Source organism: Schistocerca gregaria, chromosome X (genome assembly GCF_023897955.1).
Source record: "Schistocerca gregaria isolate iqSchGreg1 chromosome X, iqSchGreg1.2, whole genome shotgun sequence".
In the NCBI taxonomy this organism is placed as follows: domain Eukaryota; kingdom Metazoa; phylum Arthropoda; class Insecta; order Orthoptera; family Acrididae; genus Schistocerca; species Schistocerca gregaria.
This window is the reverse complement of record NC_064931.1, coordinates 252,447,593-252,465,877: the sequence shown is the minus strand read 5'-3', so window position 1 is coordinate 252,465,877 and position 18,285 is coordinate 252,447,593. Positions and strand designations below refer to the sequence as shown.

The 18,285-nt window shown below is 42.7% G+C and overlaps 1 protein-coding gene across 1 annotated transcript in view; it reads right to left on the bottom strand.

Annotated features, from left to right (window-relative positions):
* Positions 1 to 18,285, bottom strand: part of LOC126298543 (facilitated trehalose transporter Tret1-like) — a 275,519-nt gene that overhangs the window by 24,948 nt on the left and 232,286 nt on the right. Inside the window, exon 3 of the mRNA XM_049989903.1 lies at positions 518 to 590. Coding sequence (XP_049845860.1) covers positions 518 to 590 — 73 coding nt within the window. The remainder of the gene's footprint in view (positions 1 to 517; positions 591 to 18,285) is intronic.

The window sequence follows — 18,285 nt, the reverse complement described above, 5'->3', positions numbered from 1 at the left end:
TTTTTCACAAGCAAAGAAAAAAGAAAAAAAAGGTTCTGAGCACTATGGGACTTTAACATCTGTGGTCATCAGTCGCCTAGAACTTAGAACTACTTAAACCTAACTAACCTAAGGACATCACACAACACCCAGTCATCACGAGACAGAGAAAATCCCTGACCCCGCCGGGAATCGAACCCGGGAACCCGGGCGTGGGAAGCGAGAACGCTACCGCACGACCACGAACTGCGGACTTTTCACTAGCAGATGCAGCATTTCCAGTGCCGTGGGAAACCAATCACCGCACGATACTCTACTTTATCAATACGTTGCGCCATTTCTTTTTCCTCTAGCGACGCGCTGCGGTACTGTGGCACAGGGGCTGCACCAGAACTGCCGAGATTTTTCTTTCAAACAGAGGACAAAATTAATTGCGTAACTTTATGTTTTCGAAGTGATAATTAAAACTTTTTGATTGCCGTCGTAAAAGGGTAGCATTACGGACGCAGTCGTTCCGTGCGCAAGGAGAGACACTCACCAATGATGGCGGCCAGGTACTGCGGCCAGCGCACCGACGCTGGGTCCTTGTCCGGCTTCTTGAAACCCATGTCCTGCAACAGAGGAGGCCGAAGTGAGTGGTGAATGGTGGCGCTCACCAATGTGCAGGCGGCAGCTGGCGTAAAGGCGCGCCCTTACGTAACACCTTCCAGAAAGACGAGCACCAAGGGCGCCGCGGAAACGGGTTCTTCCTCCCGACCTGCGCTCCGGCACCAGCTGGCGCCTTGCGCGCTCTTGCTACCTCGTCTTTATCATACGTAAGAGGTGGTGCAGCTATGCAGTAGGTTTCCAATATGAGTCTCCGGGTATTACTAAGAAGGGCAGTTGTTTCTGTTTGACACAGGGTGTACTGGCCCGGAAATAAATGAATCGAAAGTTACACAGACAAATATGCTGAACAGAAATAACTGATAAGATGAAAGAAAAAAACAACTTATTTTTGCCTTCTTAAATTGTTTCACCGAGGATGATCACACAGCAGTTTGTATGTTCAAAAATGGTGCAAGTGGCTCTGAGCACTATGGGACTTAACATCTGAGGTCATCAGTCCCCTAGAACTACTTAAACCTAACTAACCTAAGGACACCACACACATCCATGCCCGAGGCAGGATGCGAACCTGCGACCGTAGCAGTCGCGCGGTTCCAGATTGAAACTCCTAGAACCGCATGGCCACTGCGGCCGGCGTTTGTGTGTTCGACCGTCGCCCGGATGAAAAAATAGTAGTTACAATAATAAGTGAGTGCGAAATGAAACTCAGCTTAAATCGATGGATAGCGCTAAGACCACGGGGTCTAACGGAGCTCCAGTCAGATTCTGTACTGAATACGCAGGGGAAGTGTCCCCTCTTCTTGCATCCTCTGTTATCCGTCTACTGAATTTTCAGAAGAGCAGATAGGCGGCCACCTTATGTGTGGTTTTAGGCACATTCTGGGAAGATCCACAACCTCGACCTCAGAAAATTAGCTAAAATACAATAGCACAGACAGCAGAAGTTTACACGGTTCAGAGACTTGGCGCATACGACTTTGCCCCTTCAGGTTAACTGACAACTGTGGCAAGAGGAAGAAATCCGGCCACACAGTTAAATGAAAACAGCTCTTCCGAACTGTGAAAACAGCGGAAAAGAGAGAAGAGGGAAAAGCAAGGACTTCCGCGAAAAATATAGCGCAGTTTAGGTACGTTAAATAACTGGAGTTGGAAGAGATTTAGTTTTTGTTATTGTACAATGTCATTTCCTTCAGACATGCCTGCATGAATTTCTGCGCCGGCTGGTATGGCCGAGCGTTTCTAGGGGCTTCAGTCTGGAACCGCGCGACCGCTACGGTCGCAGGTTCGAATCCTGCCTCGGGCATGGATGTGTGTAATGTCCTTCAGATAGTTAGGTTTAAGTAGTTCTACGTTCTAGGGGACTGATGACCTCAGTCACATAGTGCTCAGAGCCATCTGAAACTGTTGAACCATGAGTTCCTCGAGGTACAGACAGTGGTGTCAATCTGCAGCTGTATTAGTACAACGAAATTTATTCGCAACTGCGAATTACTTTGACATCAGCTGTATTCGATATGGAAATATTACCTACTGGTGACACGTGAAAATTTGTGCCGCGCCGGGATTCGAACCCTGATTAACCGCTATCGCGTGCGGTCGCCATCACCACTCGGCTATCTGTGCACACTTCCCGGACGGAGCCATATTTGCCACTGTTTACGACCCTACGGCTCCCAATATTACTCTGGTTCCCGCAACAGGTTAATGAGATGTGTGTTAAGGAACTGATATTGTACAGTAAGTATCACAGACCTAGACGGTCAGAACGACAATAATAATACAAATGTCGAGCATGATTGACTTATTCATCCTGTTGCGAGAATCCAAGTAATATTGCGAGCAGTAGCGGCGTAGATAGTTTGGCGTATGGAGGTTTTGTTCAGTCCGGAGAGCGTGGACGGATAGCCGAATGGATAAGGCAACCACTAACAATAAGCGGGAAATCAGGTTTCGAGACGCGCTCCGGCAAAAATTTTCATGTGTCACCAATAGGTCGTATTTCCGGAGCTAAGATAGCTGATATCAAAAGAATTCGCAATTGCGAATAAGTTTCGTAGCTTTCGTTTTTCGTCATCACTGTTGTGTATTAGCTTGCAAGGTATTCAGTGATGACAATAGAAATTTTCAGGGACGATTAAGGATAAGTGTATCCGTTTATAAAGGGGACTCTGACAACGATTGAGTCGAAAGTCACAAGCGAAACTGAAAAATTCCAGCTTTGTCGTTGGTCTATGAGGATGATAAAGAGACAACTACACACATTTTTGTGATTATTTATAGGCATAACTTGCACATGATGAAACATTCGCGACAGCTGGTGTCCCAGCTTTTATGCAGGCATGATGTCGACAGTTCTGTCATACCCGTTCTATGTACTAGTGGAAGTAAAGCTCCGAGGGCGGGTCGTGAGTCGCGCCTGAATAGGTCAGTCGTTAATGCATTTGCTCACTAAAGGTAAAGGTTCAGGGTTCGAGTTCCGATGCAGCACACAATTTTAATACCAGTTGGCTGAAAACGCGCGATGTAGTTCGAACAGTATCACAGGGTGCGAGAATTCTTAGGTCTCGACAGCCGTCTCGTACAAAAGGCTTTCCTATGACCCATCTCCCTCTCCGCCCCACGAAGAAATCAACTGCATCAGATCAGAGAGCAGATGGAAGAGCTGCCATGCACTTCTTGCACCGAGTAAAGTCCTCGTAAATGTGCGACAATTCCACGAGGTTTGCTCTTTTGGTTTTTATTTTCTGTAACTCACTCTCATCGTCATGTATAAATTTGTTACCAGTAGGTTCGATCAAATCGCGAGTGTTACTAAATGAATTCAAATGAGGATCCCCGGAGGGAAGACGACGTTCTTTTCGTGAAACATTGTTGAGAAAGATTAGAGAACCAGTATTTGCGACAGGCTGCAAAAGGATCATACTGCCACCAATATGGATCTCGCGTAAGGCCCGCGAAAAGAAAATGAGAGAAATCAGAGTTCGTGCGGAATCTTACACAGTCCTTTTTTTCTCGCTCCATCTGCGAGTGGAACAGGAAAGAAACTGATCACCAGTATTTCAGCATACCATGCCATATTCAGGGCCGGCCAGTGTGGCCGAGCGGTTCTAGGCATTTTAGTCTGGAACCACGTGACCGTTACGGTCGCAGGATCGAATCCTGCCTCGGTCTTGAATGTGTGTGATGTCCTTAGGTTAGTTCGGTTTAAGTAGTTCTAAGTTCTAGGGCACTGATGACCTCAGATATTCAGTTCCATAGTGCTCACAGCTATTTGAACCATACACCGTATGGTGGCTTGCAGAGTATTTATGTAGGTGTAGATGGAGTACGGGAGTATATGTTAATCTCGTCAACGAATTAACTCATTCGAAAAGCCGAGCTCTTTGTGTTAATTTTTCTAATTAAGGTGAAAGCCCAGTCCATACTCACTGTAGAGGTAAAGCTGGAACTCTCCGTTGTCTTCCGTGCCCCCATTTCCATCCTTGTGCCGGGTTATCCGAAGTCTATGATTTACGCAACACCTGTCAGTCACGGAGATTCTCTTTATGCACGACTCGTGGAAGAGTGCGAGGTACCACACACTTCGCCCGATGTCTCTGAGCACCGTTGGAACTAACATTGTCAGCGAGTAAAAGTCTACGTTTAAAGGAGAAGTGAGCACTTGGGACACGGAGTGTGACGCGGATTGAACCATTTGTAAATGCAACCAATGGCAAGTGGGACGAACATTTGTTGTAGCTGACGTAATCAGCATAGCAGTCACAAAACTTTGAAACAAAGATTTTACAGAACACTTTCGCAAGAACATTTTTTAGCTTTTTCACCCGAGACATCCTATCCTAGAGTATTTGACAGTATGTTCGATACGTTTAAGATAGAAAATAGCATCGCCAAAGATGACGTTAGGAATGAGAATCTGTCCATTCGGTAATGTAACAATAGCGTCCTTAAAGGGTATGATATTTCCACCAGATTTGTTCACAGAGTAAGCTTTGATTTTATGCAGCTGTATAGCACACACAGCCACCTGAAAAAAAAACCTGAACTAAAAATCTGCTGAAATAATGACAGCCTTCACTAATCACGGTGACGTAATTTAACGGCATCATACAACGCGTGCAGAGAGCTTTCTATTCGGTGAATTATCTCTTACAATGTTTTCACTTTGCTTGGAGCACAGGGAAAGATAGAGTAATTGCCAACGCGTTAACCAGTTCTTTAAAGTTACGCAAAACATCAACGTCGACGGGATGGAGTTTCCAGCGAGTGCCACGTATGTTGTCAGTTACGTAACGAAGGTAAACAAAAACTGGGTATTAACCAGATGGAAAAACTTGTTCTGAAGAAGATGTAAGGAGCCAGGAGCAGGGCATTTAATATCATGCCACCCGAGAGCTTCTAATGCTATTGTCGAGTCTTAGCTCCGGCCAAGGGCGGCTTTCGCACTGAAGGTCATGAATCTCACGTTCTTGTAGCTGCGCTCTGGCTGGCGCCGCTATCGCTAATTGTCAGCGGAACGACGACGGTGGTGGTGATGGGCGTTATCGTGTGGAACACTAGATGCATCTTGTGGTTACATAGAAAGACTTTCACAGTAAAGTTTTATTACAGTTGTGCCATGAATAAGCAACCATATTCGTAGAAAAGATCTTCAACAACATAATACTTATTCTTTTCGTTGTTTTCTGTGGAGACCTTCCCTTTTTAGACAATGATTCAGACTTTTCTAAAAAACTGACACATGATCTTTTGACTTCTCTCCTTGTCCTTACGCTCAGTAAACTTAGCGAAGTTAATATCAATTTTCAATCAATGGGAGTAAAACCAACACCCTTAGGTGTATCTTTGACCCACTTTTAATGATTTTTCTGACGTTTCTCGAGCACTAGTGGCTGACATTGCAGAAAGGTTCGCGCTCCACTGCTGGTGGTGGGGTGGGGGTGAATCTTTGACAACACCAGCCACTCGTGCTGTTAAAACGTCAGAAAACCCATTAAAAGTCGACCGAATATGCCGAAAAGGAAGCCAAAAGCCAGTGCGTCAACAACGAGCCACGAAAGTCCAAAAAGATTATACTGTATTTGTCATCCACATCGCACTTTCCATATGTACAACCGAAATTAAGTGAATAAAGTCCTTTTTAAGAAGAATGTATGATAAACAATCTGGCTTCTTGAGCAACGTTAGCGGCTTATGATATGTGGCGAACGATTTTACTCTAAGCATTAAAATATCATTCGTGGTACGTCTATGAGTGTTGTGTGCGAACAATCCTGTTCCCAAAATTACTTTCTCAGTACACGGCATTCAAACTTACTCCGTAGTTTTGCAACTTGTGACTTGTACAGGGAAGCTACGTATTGGGCTAGGCTCCGTGGTACAACTGTATCTAAACCCTAGCACCATGCAGACTTTAGTGATTGTTGTTGTTGTTACTGTTGTTGCAGTTTTTGTTTAGCCCTTTTCAGTCCGAAGACTGGTTTGATGTAGCGCTCCACGTTACTCTATCCTGTGCAAGCATCTTCGTCTCCGAATAATTACCACAATCTACATCCTTTTGGCAACCGATCCCTTCTTCAACTTGTGTCACAAATTCCTTTTCTCGCCAGGTCTGCTCAGTAGTTCCTCATTAGTTACGTGATATACACATGTAATGTTCATCATTATTCGATAGTACCAAATTTCAGAAGCTTGTATTCTCTTTTTGTGTGAACTGATTATCGCCCATCTCTCACTTCCATACAAGGCAACACTCCAGAGAAATACCTTCAGAAAAGACTTCCTAACATTAAATCTGTTTTTGATGTCAATAAATTTCTCTTCTTCGGAAACGGTTTTTTTAAACGATGGCACGTCTGCATTTTATATCCTCCTTACTTCGGCCATCGTCAGTTTTTTTATGCCTGAATAACAAAACTAATCAACTACTTTTATATTTCATTTCCTAATGTAATATCCTAAGTACTACGTGAATTAATTCGACTACATCCCATTACCACTTCTATCCTCCTCTCAAAACACTGTCCGTTCTGCTCAATTGCTCTTCCAAGTCCTTTTCTGTGTCTGACTGAATTACAATGTCATCGCAAACCTCAAAGTTTGTTTTTCTTCTCCCTGAACTTTAATGCCTTCTTCAAATTTTTCTTTTGTCTCCTGTACTGCCTGATCAATGTACAGATTGAGTAATATTGAGGATAGGCTACAACTGTGTCTTACTCAGTTCTCCTTCACTGCTTCCGTTTCATGCCCTTCAACCATAACTTCTGCTGGTTCCACTACAAGCTGTAAACAAACTTTCGATCTCTGTATTTATCCCTGCTCAAAATCTCATAGACTCTACACTAGTCAACACTGTCAAAAGGTTTCTCTGAGACAACAGATGCTATAAACGTAGGTTTGTCTTTCTTTAACCAGCTTCCAAGATAAATCTAAGGGTTAGTATTGCCTCGTGTGTACGCACTTTTCTCCGGAACACAAACGGATCTTCTCTGAGGTCGGATTCTACCAAGTTTTCTTCTTTTCAAACTGACAGTTCGGTAATAATCACACCTATTAGAGTCTGAAATTCGAACTAATATATTGTCTTGAAGTGTGAGGGTATTCGCTTGTCTCATATCTCTTGCATAACAAGTGGAGTAGTTTAGTCAGAACTGGCTCTCCAAATTATATCAATAGTTCTAATGGAGTGTAGTCTACTCCAGTGGTTTTGTTTCAACTTAGGTCTTCCTGTGCTCTGTCAAATTCTTCTCGCGTTATCATATCTCCTATCAGCCATTCTAAATACTACTTCCACCTTCTTTGCTCAGCACTGGCTTTCCATCTGAGCTGTTGATATTCATACAGCTGCATTTCTTTTCTTCAAACATCTTCTTAATTTTCCTATAGGCGGTATCTATCTTTCCCCTACATTTTTCTGTATCCTTACATTTGTCCTCTAGTCACTCCTACTCAGTCATTTTGCGTTTCCTATCAATCTCATTTTTAAATTTTGGTATTCGATAGCGCTGCGGAACGCTCCTTCAACTACATAGTGCATCCTGCTTTTCTTTTTGTACTTGTATTGTCTGTTTTGAGGTAAATTATGGTACTTGCTTTAAAAATGGAATGATGTTGGTATTGTATATTACCACGTTGCTTCTATGTTATCAGATGAAGGATTAATGAAATACATGACAGAGATTTGGTAGTGTTTTATTATTGCAATTTCTTTACTTATTCGGGAGGACGACGGTTCAATCCCACGTCTGACCATCCTGATTTAGGTTTTCCGTGATTTCCCTAAATCGCCCCAGGCAAATGCCGGGATGGTTCCTTTGAAAGGGCACGGCCGACTTCCTTCCCCGTGCTTCCCTAATCCGATGAGACCGATGACCTCGCTGTCTGGTCGCCTTCCCCAAACAACCCAACTCAACCCAATCTTTACTTATATCCTGTTACTGGTCTCATGCTGTGCTGCTCCCACCAAAACGTTTACGTACTCTGTTTTATGCTGTTATTTATACGTTTCTGAAAGTCACTGCTTTCGGCGTTGTCTTCTTGGAATTTAAATGATCGTTGTAATACTGTGCCACGAGGTTACAGTAATGAACATATAGTGCAGCGCGAATACGATAGCTGACAACAATGCACTTAGACGAAAGGGAATGAGTAGTGGTGATACAAGGTACCCTCGGCCATGCACCGTATGCTGGTTTTCGGAGTAGGTCTCTGTATGTAGATGTAGACATTAATGACTGATTCACGAAGATCTTTCCTTTTGCCAACTCCTTGCGGTTTTTGCACAAGTTCCGTAAGCAATATAATCTCAGGTATTGTTTGCGCTCTTAAAGTGGTGAGTGCCACTAACGTATTCTAGTACGGAGCATTGTGTTTTCTCTTATCTCCTTGATACCGGACGTTGATAACAGGTCACTGGTGCGTGTTCCTTAGCGGCGTAGCACACATTAACTTTTACGAATCTTCATCCGCTCTTGTTGTCTGTAACAGCTGTCATTCGTGTACACAGTTGTGGCCAATAGAAATCCGTTGTGAAAAACTTGAAACCCAGCAGGCATCCCCGTAATGTGAAACAATAATATGGTTCTGGGCTGACAAAGCCCTACTCAAGACTCCCCTAAAGGAGAGACATTGCTGTCTACTTGAGCGTTGAACTAGCTTTTTAAGCGCAACCACATGATAAATCGGGTAGAAGTTTTGTAGGACGATGAGGCAACAATGGTAATCATAACTTAAAATGCGTAGAAGCCATTAAAGCAATGGAAAAAATGAAAATAGAGTAGAAATTGTAAGTTGATAACGTGTCTACATCTATATACATAGGCTTACTCCGCAAACCAGCATACGGTGCATGGCGGAGGGTATCTTGTATCAGTATTAGTTATTCCCTTTCGTCTCCCACTCGCAAATGGAGAGAAAGACAAACGGCCCTCTATATGCTTCCGTATGACTCCTAGTTTCTCTTATCTTGCGTTCACGGTCCATACGAATGATGTGCATCGGTGACAGTAAAACCGTTCTACAGTCTTTACTAAAAGCCGGTTCTCTAAACATTATCAGTAGTGTTTCGCGAATAGGCCATCTTCTTACCTCCACGGAATACTATGTTTTCACGTAGAATTTCCGTAGTGCTCACGTGTCGATCGAATCTGCCGGTAATAAATCTAGCAGCACACCTCATAACTGCTTCGATGTCTTCCTTTAATCCACCCTGAGGGGGATCCCAAACACTCGCGCAGTGTTCAAGAATGTGTCGCATAGATCTTCTGTACGTGGTCTCTTTATACATGCGCTACACTTAACGAGAATTCTGCCAATAATTCGAACTCGACGATTCGCCTTCATAACACCCGACCTTACGTGTCGTTCAATTTCATGTTTCTCCGCAACGTTACACCAAGATATTTAATCGTCGTGACTGTCTAGCAGTACACAATAATATTGCGTAGCCGTTTGCATAGAACACAGGTACAGCATTGATTTAGGTGTGATACAGAGTAATTCTGTCTTCGTCTGCTGGTAGTACGTTAAACTAAATCCGTATTTTGTGTGTGTGTGTGGGGGGGGGGGAGGGGGAGGGGAACGCCTTGCACTTACTCTCTTATTAAGAAGACTTAAATAAACTTTACATGCGACCAGTAGTCACTGAAGTAACAACAAGGGACTAAAATAATGGAGGAATTTTAGCCAGTAATATAACGATTGTTTTCAGGAGGCGTTGTCAGAAAGAGCAACTTCTGAGCTGCAGTTAGCCTATACCAGAAACATATAACTATGTGGAAACTCCACACAACACCGTACTATCTGTGGTGGAGGGTACATAATGACCTAGGATCGTTTTAATATCATTATATTCGATTCATGGATTGCGTACGTGGAGAGCCGCTGTCGGTATGCCTCCTTGCAAAGCCTAATGTCTTTCAATAAGCAATGCGTATACTGGAGGAAGTAGCTTTTTCCTTGATTATTTGCTGAAAGCGTACATTTGAAATTTTAAATGTGTTCCCTTTGTGACGTACAATCGTCTTGCTGTGGCTTCCCCCGCTGGAGTATGTTGAGCACTTCTTTTACGCTCTTGTGCTTATAAACTTGTGGCGAATCGAGAAGAGAGGCCCCTGTTTCAAGCTTTCGTCTCCCTTCCGATAATCCCAAAAAGTAAGAGTTTCATATTTGTCAGGACAGAGGCTATACGACGACTTATTTCGTTGATGAATTACAGCGGAACATTAAATAATGAAAATGTATTTTCACTGAAGCTAATGTATTTCTCAGACATGTAGATTCGTGAATGCCTTCATCATATCTTCCTAAAAATGGTTCAAATGGCTCTGAGCACTATGTGACTTAACACCTGAGGTCATCAGTCCCCTAGAACTTAGAACTACGTAAACCTAACTAACCTAAGGACATCACACACATCCACGCCCGAGGCAGGATTCGAACCTGCGACCGTAGCGGTCTCGCGGTTCCAGACTGAAGCGCCTAGAACCGCTCGGCATCTACATTCTATCATATTTGGTGATCTCCCTACTCGCCAGAAGTCGATAAGTTGAGCGAAGAGCTACTGTAGCACTGCAAAGGCTAAATTAACTCACTGTAGTACGGATTCTGTCCATGACACTATCCTTACTTCAGAACCTTAATGGGCTACCACAGGTCTGGCCTCCGTGTACTGGTGGCTCTTTGTACCCAAGTAAGAACTAAAGTTCGGTAACATTCCTCCACATATGGAAAATGTGTAATGACACGTGTCCTTGCAAGTGTAGTCTTTAGAATACGAAACCTTTTTATCAACCCTCAGCTAGCTCTTACAGTGCCACAAATCAAAAGCCGGCGAACATGCTAATTATACCAGCGGGAAGAAAGGTTTACACCTACGCACAGTAGCCGAGAGTCGTTATAATGACGAAAACTCAGATGGGTGCATCACTTGTGGGTCCTTTTCTCGTGCCTGCTTCTGAGTTTCGACTGGCACTTGGAGTCGTGACGGCCGTTTACCTCGTGACCCGACAGTCGTGATTGAACGAAGGATGCCGGAAAAAATTATCTTACAGCAGCTGCTGCGGGGTCCCATTAAGTAACCAGTTCTTACGCTGATTTCTTTTTAATGCACTCAAAAATAAAACAAAAACGTTTTTGTTCCCGTCAGACTTACACATGCTTATAAATGTACGAACATTACAACACTAAGAAGGATAACTTTATAACACAGTTTATGGACATAAGCAATATACAAATAATTAGTCTGGTGTTAAGCCTGCGCGCTGTGCAATCAGAGCCACTAAACATCGTTGTATAAAATCAAAGAAGACCGTGTATCTTTCTGAGGATTCTCCCAATACGTGGTATGTATACGAGGCCACGAAACATCAGAAGCGGAAGCTGGAGAAGCGCGACGAATAAGTTATCCATCAGTTGTATAAGGAACAGTTCATAATAAGTAACTTTACGCCCAACATGCCCTCATCTCACCGAAATACTGTCTGCGGAGGGGCAAATGATGCTGAATTAAGTTATTGCGACAAAGTGGAAAACTCGTAGGGACACAGTTCAATCATTCAAATAATTATTTGCTACGACTTACAGTTCATTACTTATACAAGCTGTCCAGTTTCTTTTATGGGTAATTAGTAATCTTAAAAGTAAGAACTGTGAATCTCACATCACCAGTGTTTCTTTTTCAGTGTTTGTAATTACATTCCTAGTGTTGGAGGTGAACTGCTCTTTGATAATCACTGGGTAGCCGTAGACGTTTGTCTTCAACCTTTATATTTACTAAAGACAATGATAGTAAACTAAGTGGACAAAAATCGAAATAATTGCACACTCTAAAATACTGATCGTCATTTGTGGACAAAGGCCGCCGTCGATACTGACTGCTATAGTAGTGCAGTGGATGTCGCGTGGTCTAACATTTTCTAACAGCAAAAACTGAATCTCTTTACGTATTTCACAGCCGGGGGGACATCAGAATCATAGTTTGTTACAATCAATACATAAATCCGTTTATGGTATGAACTGTACTTAACAAATTTCTGCACCTTACGGAACGTACGAGCTACCAGTGTTATTGTCAAGCCAATCGGAGAAGCACCAACAGAGAAAATACGAGTAGTGCATAATATTTTTGTGTTATTAGCTAGTTTTATGCAAAAGGGCTAGCTTCAAAATTTGAAGAAAAAGGAACACAGCTCGTTCATCTTTTTCCCACACCTTACGTTAAAGTGCAATAAATGTAAACCGGGTAAAATGTTCAAAGTTTTAGGGTGCGCATATTGATGAGACCTTAAACTGAAAAAAGAAGTCGTGCTAAGACTTTAATTAGTTTCAACAACTTTTGCAACAAGAATAATTGCCAACTTATTTTCATTCACTGGGCGTGTCTTTGGTCAAATGCTCGTAACTTCGAGTGTCCTCCCATTAAATAACTATTACTGTCTACTGTGTAGCATCTAGAGGAAACGTCTGAAGTGTAACTGCAGAAGTATTTACCTACGATGTATATCTGGGGCAATGTTTACGTCGAACCCGAGGAGGGACCCGAGAGCACAGCAAAGACGTTCCGGAGAGCGAGAGTTGCGTCTAGGTTTCAGGAAAGTGAGCTCGGATTCGTCGAGAAAGCAGTTAACGACGAAACCTTATCTGCCTTTAATTAGACTCTCCCTCTGCGAGCAAAGCAAAACGCGAGCCAGCAACAATCGCCCAGCAAAAGGCTTTTGATGTACCCCTTCTGGCTGCGCGGATCTTTGTCTCGACCGGTTTTATTCTGAGACCACGCCACAATTTGTAATTTAGACTCTCCCACTGCTTGTACGTTTTGGGTACTGTTATTACACGACGATGCATAAAACATAGCTTTCAATGGTACATGTGTGACATTCATTTATTGTGTTTTCCGAGCCTATAACAAGAAGATATCGCCAAACGCAGGGAGTGTACGACTGATTTAGTTTTATTTACGGAAGTAAAGTATTCATGCCTGTCGAACTTATTACTCGGATCAATCACTAACCATTTCATATATTTCATTTTTGTTGTTAATGTAGTCCATTTTTAGTTCAACTGTTTGACAAATAATGTGTAGCATTCTTCTTGTATGTCTCACACCATAGTCATCAGTGTGAGACTAAAGTTTCAATGAAACTGTAAAATATATTTAGTGATGAACATAACTTTTAATGGCTTCATAGTTCAAACAAGTGCTTGAACTCACTATAGAGCAAAAGGTAAATACGCAGAATAATAGCTCTTCTGACAAATACCGGGATATCTCTTTAAAAATATAACGTTTCGTAAGGTCTACTTTCTTGAAGGAACACAGTTTTTCGTTTGTTTCTTTTTGAATATAGGTGGAACAGATTGGAAAGTCTAACACCGTAGTGACAAGTGTTATTTGAGAATTTTAAAGATATGATAAAGGTATTGTACTCCATACTACTGACCAAATTTCCTGAGGGAAAGTCAACTTTTACACTTATCATTAATTCTCGAGTCATTAGGTGTGTAGTTTACACCTACATCTATACGACTCGTGTCGGCGGGCACTTTAGATACAAGTATCACCTCCTCCTTTTCATGTAAAGTTCCGAATGGTTTGCGGGAAGAACGATTGCTGGTAAGCCTCGGTGTGGGGTCGATTCTCTCTAATGTTATCTTCATGATATTTTTGCGAGATATCTATAAGAATACACCATGTATATTGGTGGACTCTTATAGAAACTTACGCCCCCGGAACTGCAACAGTAAACCACACCGTGATACAGAATCCTCTCTTGCAACGTCTGCCAGTGGAGATGGCATAGCATCTCTATGACGCTGTTGCGCTTACTAAGTGAACCTCTAACGAAACGTACTGTCTTTTTTGGACCTACTTATTTCTTCTATCAGTCCTATCTAGTACGTATCTAAAACATCCGAGCAATATTTAGTTCCTCGAGTATTGTTTGCGTAAACTGACACGGTAAAAAAAAAAGTTACGACATACAACACAATACAAGATTACGCACTAAAAACGCAAAACACGGAAAACTCTGTGGCGAATTTGATGATGCAGTAACTTCTTCTTTCAGTGAAACGCGGATATTTTGTTCGTAAATATTTCATGATTGATGAAGACAGTCAGCCAGGAAACTTAGGCGTAGCAGTTAGCACTGTTATTCAGCTGAGCTGAAATAAAACGAAATAAACGAACAGGAAATACTTTCCTGATGTTGAGTTAGACAATGACGAATTGCGTCACTACAGTTATGAAACCGCAGCTATGATCATCGTCAGACGCGGAGCTAGCTAACCGCAATGTACCCGCACAGTCATTATGTATCTTTTCCTGACAGTTTCCTACTTGGACCGGAGATAAAATACATCTACAGACAATTATCTAACGACTACCTTGACTTTAAACGCGCGTAATTTACATTGGGTCTAACCGTGTCTGTTACGAATATCAATCGATATAGACAACTAACTGTAACTTAATCGCTTCTATTGATCTTCCCACTCGGCGTTACTTAGGACAGTACTTCCATCATCTGGTGTATTTATTGAAATTAACAAGACATATACGATTTGTACATCTGACTCTTACTGACAAAGTGTTCCGCTTTCTACAGAAAATGCACGTACTTCTAGAATCCAGCCTGTGGCTACTGAAATAAAACACCACAGGTTTCCCAGAGAAGTCTATCTGTTGTTAATTTAAATAAAACCATCTTGATGAAGGCATCACCCTGCGAAACACCCAGTTGGAATATCGATGAAAGTGATTGGCTACCGTTTTTGGAATTTCAGTTACCTTCCTTAATGCTAATTTTGAAGGGAAGTGTTTTGTGAAATTTTAGCAGAATTAGTGAGGGGATTTTGAAGGGTGGAGTTTTAGACGAACAGATTTGCGTAGCAATTGCCTATAGCAGAATAAAGGTAGTGCTTTTAGCCAGTGCTTTACAGTAGCTTTCGTATGTGCAGATTCCAGTACCGTGAAATCTTATACTAATTTATAAATGTAATATCTAACTCGGAATTGCAACTGGTTATTACCAGTGACAAGCTACACTGCGTATAAACTTACAACACTGATCTAGCCTTAAATATGTAGCAACAACTGTGTATAGTGTCATTTACTCGGAATAAGAGAATCAGAGGCAGCTTTTCTACGAATAGCCTTTCAGAATTTGGAGCAAAGGTATAGATATCTGTAATCTACAACTTTGACAATGGTCCCTGGGGAAAGAAGATGCTTCGAAACATAGTGGTGCGGGATAATAGTTCAAGCAGATGATCACCATACAGGAAGTAAATGTAGATTTAAGCAGAGCAGCGGTCTGGTTGCGGATGGCATCTACGCTTCGAGAAGATTCCATGACGCGCTCTGGCTATTTAAATCAGACTTGACCTGCCAGGGTTGAGCGAGATCCTTCAAACCGGTCTGACGCCTTCCTTGCACAGAGTGGGCTGGTCAGGGCAGTAGCTGCGGCTCGTAATCGTGTTGCCGCTGTTTACTGACTTGCTCAGTTCCAGATTTTTTAGCAGTGGATATGCACCTTTAGTCTCCTACCATGAGTGGTCATGGAGTCTCTCTCAAATGTTCTTTCTCTTTGCAAGTGATGTAAGTAGTCTCATAAAAATCTTCATATATGTTATATATGATAATTAATAGCGAAAACTGACAAGGGTGAAGCAAAAACGTTCGAGTAAACATGGTTCAGCAAATGAGCCGTTCGAAAATGTGTGGTTATGATACGCCACTGCCTTCAGTATGAAATATTGATCTAGTTAGGGCAAATGTTTTCATAATCTAAAAGTTTGCAATTGGCTCTCCTTAACAGTACTGCTTGAGTACGTTACATACTACTGTTTATTGTGCACACAACCCTGTTAAACGAGATATTTCACGCACCGTCCTCGCTTTGGAGGGCAATAATGCACTTGCTTCTGCAGTGACTTCAAACATCTCCAGATCATCTCATAAAAGTTCACAAGACAGTACCATTATCTGTTCTAGTTCTTTATCCGCATAAGCGGGAGTGCTGTACACGTCACTTCTGAGAACACTCCATACAGAAAAACCTTGAGAATTGAGGGCTGAGATACAGGTAATACTCGACCTGTCTATCTTGTACCATATTGACGAGTTATAATCTTACATCAGCTGCCGAATGTGCTGGTGACCGATCGTGCATGTACTACATTCCCTAACCGTGAGCCATGTGTGAAATTTTAGTACCATTACATGGGGCTTAATTGAAAAGTTTCTATTTCAAATACATTCGTACTAACTAGATCAATATTTCATAGAGAACTTAGTGGTGGGTTGTAAACACGTTCGCAGTTCTCTCTCAAACGGCTCGTTTGTGGATCCATGTTTTCTGGAAACTTTTTTTCCCTCTATTATCGTACACTTTCAGCCATGCCAGTTTCCGCTGTTAATTATTACATGCCTAAATGTGCAATCTTTCAAAATCGTTTTGTGATCCAGGTGTACGAACGATAGACATGACGTTCAAAGGGTGACTGACGTCATAAAGACTTAACAAAGTACACTAGCGTTGATAACACTATCCCCATCTTTGTTGTTTAAAGATTTGTGTACGAGTGCAAACTTTTTTGCTAAAGACGCGAATGGTAAAAATTTCGGGAATCAACGTGAGGGAGAGGGGGAGGGAGAGAGAGAGTTTAGGCATTTATGTCCAGGTAGAGTCATGGTTTCCGTAGTTTCTCTGTATTATCTGAGACAAATGCTTAAATGATATTTTGAACAACGCAGTGTTCTAGTCATCCCTGTTTTATTTTACAGCTTGATGTCGATGCGACGTTGAATTCCAGTCCTCCTCCGCAATCAGCGTGAAGTGGGATGTTGGGCTCCTGAAAGCACGCAACCCTACATACTTGTTGGTACTTCTGCCAGCGGGCTGTTAGGAGTATAATGTTCTTTGCGTTCAGCGCAGAACCGACCATAAGAGCGTGGAGATGTGTTAAAACAATTTCACCATAAGTATAATGGCATGTTGGTCCACCTCTAGAACGCATTACAGTAACCATTCTGCGTAGAGTGGATTCGGCAAGTCATTCGTAGGTTTCTGCACGTACGTGGCACTAAATGCCTCCACACAGGCCATGAGTTACGGTAAATTACATGCCAGTGGTTTATGGGAGCGGAGCAGTTGCCCCATACCCCTGTAATGCTTCTTACACCATTGTATCACGATTCCGGCCTTGTGGCAGAAACAGTTATCATGCTGGAAGATGGTATCGCCGTCTGGGATGTCGCCATAGCATCATATTGCCAAATACGGCCTGTGTACTTAGCGCGGTGCATGTTTCAAGCAGGCGGTCACCTCTATAATAGCTTTCCGGGCACGACCATAGACCTGATGTAGCAAGAAACGTGATTAAACCGACCAGGAGACACGTCTCCATTCATCCGTTGTCCAATCGCAATGATCCTGTGCCCCCAAGATGTTGGATGAACGTAGGGACACGTCGGGATTCTCTGCTGCAGAGCATCATGTTCAACGATGTGCGCTGATCGGTTTACACTGAAACACTTGAGCCTGCTCCAGCACTGTATTCTTATCGTCAGATCTACTACAGATCGTCGCGTATACTACGCAGAACGGGCAAGTCTCCGACTTCCACGCTCTGCGGTGAGGCATGGATGCTCAGCTCCGTCGCCTGCTCGTGGCTTCACAGTCGTTCATCCATTTTCCATAGGTGTTCGTGATAGTAGCACCCGAACAGCCGACAAGATTCGCCGTTTTCGAGATATTCGTTCCCTGGTGCCGCGCCATGAGAACATACCCTTTGTCAAAGTCTCTTATGTCAGTGGATTCCCCAATTTGCGACCCGCTTCGTCGATGAAATGGTTCTCCACTGGTTTCTGCTTCGCTTATCTCCTTTCCTTACTGCGTCACGGGCCCGCAACGCCATCACGTGACATTCAGTCTCAATGCAAGCACTGGTCATAATGTTGTGGCTCAGTGTGGGGTATATGTTGATCCACGATCACTAGGGAAAGAATGAATCGTATGTTAACATCGTAAGATCAAGACGACGTATGACAGAACACGACACTTCATATCACTGGAAGTCTGTTATTAATTCACCATTTATGTCGGGACTGGCTGTTTCATTGGAGGCGAGTATTTGGATTAGACTGGTTTAGAGCTTCTTGATGCGATTGTGTTGAAGCTGCACACCCTAAAGGAA